At 42.2% G+C, this 4050-nt stretch overlaps 2 protein-coding genes across 2 annotated transcripts in view; one reads left to right on the top strand and one right to left on the bottom strand.

Annotated features, from left to right (window-relative positions):
* ZSCAN31 (zinc finger and SCAN domain containing 31) overlaps window positions 1-4050 on the bottom strand; it is a 284613-nt gene that overhangs the window by 35985 nt on the left and 244578 nt on the right. The window lies entirely within an intron of this gene.
* On the top strand, window positions 7-3638 carry ZNF165 (zinc finger protein 165). The gene is made up of 3 exons (XM_028479443.2): window positions 7-101; window positions 448-586; window positions 2656-3638. Exon 3 carries the CDS (start codon window positions 2682-2684, stop codon window positions 3561-3563), a length of 882 nt encoding a protein of 293 aa, XP_028335244.2. The 5' UTR covers window positions 7-101; window positions 448-586; window positions 2656-2681; the 3' UTR covers window positions 3564-3638.

Below are 4050 nucleotides of genomic sequence, written 5' to 3'. Positions count from 1 at the left end.
ATCTACAGGCTTGGGTGCATGAACATTACCCAGAGACTGGAGAAGAGGCAGTGACCATACTGGAAGATTTAGAGAGAGGCACTGATGAAGCAGTACTCCAGGTACAAAGGGGATGGGAGATCTAAGACCTCCAGGACGGGTGGAGTCCCACAAAGGGAGAAAAGGGCCTGAGATTGATATCTAGTGAGCTTTGTAGGAACTCGTAGTTCAGTATGCAGTTATGTCTCCTTCCCTCTCTGTTTGGTACCATACTACCTGTTATAATTGAGTCAGACTTAATATCCTTCCTTCCCCAGTTTTATATTATTGAGTTGGCCAAAACGTTTGTTCAATCCGAACGAACGTTTTGGCCAACCCAATACTACAGGAGGTTCTCTTTGGTTTTGGAAGATGTTTAATTCCAACAGGGATTCTCTCATAAGCTCAAATGTACTTTGTTTTTCTCAGATTCCAGTCTGTGGACATGGACAAGAACTATTCAGGAGAAAAGTGGCACCTCCTGGACCACCACTTAGTGTCCAGTTCCAGCCAGTGAACACCAAGGTCCTTCATGGTTCTTCAGAACCCCAACTCCTACTGGACCGTGGTAAGGGACAATACTCTCTGTGGTGCACTTCCCTGAAGAACTGGGACAGTGAACCTCCCTTCTCATATTAGTCTTCATAACTGTAGATGGTCCTTTCCTTTATTACTTAATGAGAAATAGAGAACGTTTTTCTTGTGTGTCATTGGCCAACCAGAAAAGGAGAGAGAAAACTTTGTTTCTTATCCAAAATGTCTCCTTTTTTTCATTTGTTCTTTATCCATAATATTTCCAAAACATGAGATGTTTTCATGTTATGAGCAAGTTAAAGGAAAGAAAATGAATGAGTTGAGATGTCAGGAAATGAGAAAAGAAGCAAAAGGGAAAGAAACACATACACAGAAACAAAACATGTTCGTAGAGAAGCACATACAATGATAGAGAAAAAGAGAGGCAAATATGTGATGATATACTCAGAAATAGAATATAATTCACAGATACATAGAAAAAGATCCATATTGTTGCCTTTTTTTATTTTACTTTTGGTTTTACTAAGCTCTTTTATGTTTTTATAGAAAGTTGGCCATACTTGCACTGACTACCTCCATAGAATCCTCATTGCTGTTTGAAAACTCATTGTTTAAAAAGTTCATGGACTCGATATCACTTTAGGTGTATATGGTCCCAAAAATAAACCCAGGAGTAAATTACAGTAATTTTTTAAAATTACCCAAATTCTGCTTTCAAGTTTGCTCTGGAAACATTTCCATTCACCCCACCTAAAATTGTAAATTTTCCCACCCTAAGACCAGCACTCCCTAACCCCCTTTACTGCCCAGCTTATTCTAGACAAAGGACACCCTGTAACAAAGAGGGGCTGCTTGATTCCAGCATAATATAGAGTCATGAGCACAGTATATGGTTGATGAGCTAGAAGGTAGGAATTTTGAGGACTAGATCATAGTCCTGGAAACCAGTCTGAAGAGCTCAGGTGTGTTGTAGAAGAGATTAAGGGTTTCTGAGTCGGGTGTAAGAGCATGACAGGGTTTTTTGTTGTTGTTGTTTTATTTTTGGCTGCATTGGGTCTTTGTTGCTGTGCGCGGGCTTTCTCTAGCTGCAGCGAGCTGGGGCTACTCTTCGTTGCGGTGCATGGGCTTCTCATTGCGGTGGCTTCTCTTGTTGTGGAGCATGGGCTCTAGGTGCGCGGGCTTCAGTAGCTGTGGCACATGGGCTCAGTAGTTGTGGCTCGCGGGCTCTAGAGCGCAGGCTCAGTAGTTGTGGTGCACAGACTTAGTTGCTCCGCAGCATGTGGGATCTTCCCGGACCAGGGCTGGAACCCATGTCCCCTGCATTGGCAGGTGGATTCTTAACCACTGCACCACTAGGGAAGTCCCCGGATGACAGGGTTTAATGACAGTTAGTCTGGTAAGGGTATTTAGGATGACTGGGAAGAAGAATAGCTCAGAGTCAGAACAGCAAGGAAGCTGTTACAGTTATCTAAACAGGAAGCGGTGAGGTTCTATAGTAACAGAAATGTAAAGAAAGGGAGGTATATAGGGGACATTTAGAAGAAATGACAGAATTTGATTATCCATGAATGATGAAGAAGAAATGGAAGGGTGGATTGGATGGATAGATGGATGGAGGTTTCTCCCACCACATACATACCTCAGAGTCATTATAACTTTACTTTTCTCAATGCATCTATGTCCTCATCTGCTCTCTTTGAGATGGTGCCTCCCTTTCGTCCTCTAAGCCTAACACTAGAAATATCATAGACCCAAAGTTCCTCAAGAGCCCTCTCAGTCACATTGCATAGTTCTTTCTCCTTACTTTGTTCCCCACCCCCATTCTTGCTGGTGGTGATCCTCTTCCTAATCTTTTCTGTTGTATCTGCTCATCCTCAGATGTCTGTTTCCTCTCTCTGCCAACCACTGCATAAATTACTTGCTTTTACCAATTTCTTTCTTTTGTATCCTCATCCATCAGTCTTCTCATTCCAAAGGCCACACATTTTTAGAGTGGCCAAATGAAGTACCAATAGGTAACCATCTTGCATGTACCTCAAAGTTTTATTTTCTATCAGCTCAGCAAACAGGTATTTACCCCTTTATTTTTCATCATTATTTTAGATAATGAGAGTGAAAACAGTGGATCCATGCCAAAGCTGGAAATTTATGAGAGAATGGAATCGCAGAGAATTATATCAGGAAGAATTTCAGGATTTGTGTCAGAAGGATCTGCTGAGCCTCAAGACATCTGTAAGTCTACAGGCAGGTTAAATAGACAACAGGAAAAAGAATCAGGGGAGTCTCAAAAACCATCATCTGCTCAGGATGGAGGTTTTAGTAAAATCCTCACCCACAAAAATACACTTACAGGTGAAATAATTAGCCATGATGGTTGTGAGAGAAGCTTAAATCTGAACTCAAATGAATTTTCACACCAGAAATCTTGTAAACACAGTACCTATGACCAAAGTTTCAAATGGAATTCAGATTTTATTAAGCATCAAACAATTTATGCTGGAGAAAAAATTCACCAATATGGAAAATCTCTCAAGAGCCCAAACCTTATTAAACATTCAGCAATTTTCAGTGGAGAGAAAATCCATCAGTGTAATGAATGTGGGAAAGCTTTCAGACACAGCTCAAAGCTTATCAGGCATCAGAGAATCCACACTGGAGAGAGACCTTATGAATGTAATGAGTGTGGGAAAGGCTTTGGGGGGAGCTCAGACCTTATTAGACACCAGAGGATTCACACTGGGGAAAGACCCTTTGAATGCAAAGAATGTGGGAGAGCATTCAGCCTGAACTCACATCTTATCCTGCATCAGAGAATTCACACCAGAGAGAAACCCTATGAATGTAGTGAATGTGGGAAAACCTTCAGAGTGAGCTCACACCTTATTCGACACCTGAGAATCCACACTGGAGAGAAACCCTATGAATGCAGTGAGTGTGGGAGAGCCTTCAGTCAGAGCTCACACCTTAGTCAACATCAGAGAATTCACAAGAGGGAAAACCTATTAATGTAAAGAACTTAAATTCATAAGGAAATAGCAAAACGTGAAAAACATTGAATAAAAAATAAATACTGGGTGAGATGAATGACTGTAAGACCAATGTCTCTTTATTCTCTCTCTCATTCTCAGTTTTCTGTTCTGCATATGATCTTCACTTGTATGTGTCTGCTTTCTGTGAGATGGTGTTCTCTCTCTCATTCTCAGTTTTCTGTTCTGCATATGATCTTCACCTCTATGTGTCTGCTTTCTGTGAGACAGTGGATGTACCTCTTCCATTGACTGCTAAAATCAAACCAGAATAGCAGAATTTGGGGGAGGCTAATAAATGGGTTAGTCTATGGCAATGAAAATAGAAAAAGAGGGGGCTTCCCTGGTGACGCAGTGGTTGCACGTCCGCCTGCCGATGCAGGGGAACCGGGTTCGCGCCCCAGTCTGGGAGGATCCCACATGCCGCGGAGCGGCTGGGCCCGTGAGCCATGGCCTCTGAGCCTGCGCGTCC

This window comes from Physeter macrocephalus, chromosome 18 (assembly GCF_002837175.3).
Source record: "Physeter macrocephalus isolate SW-GA chromosome 18, ASM283717v5, whole genome shotgun sequence".
In the NCBI taxonomy this organism is placed as follows: Eukaryota; Metazoa; Chordata; class Mammalia; order Artiodactyla; family Physeteridae; genus Physeter; species Physeter macrocephalus.
Note: the sequence above shows the minus strand (reverse complement) of the source record. Positions and strands in the feature narration are given on the sequence as shown.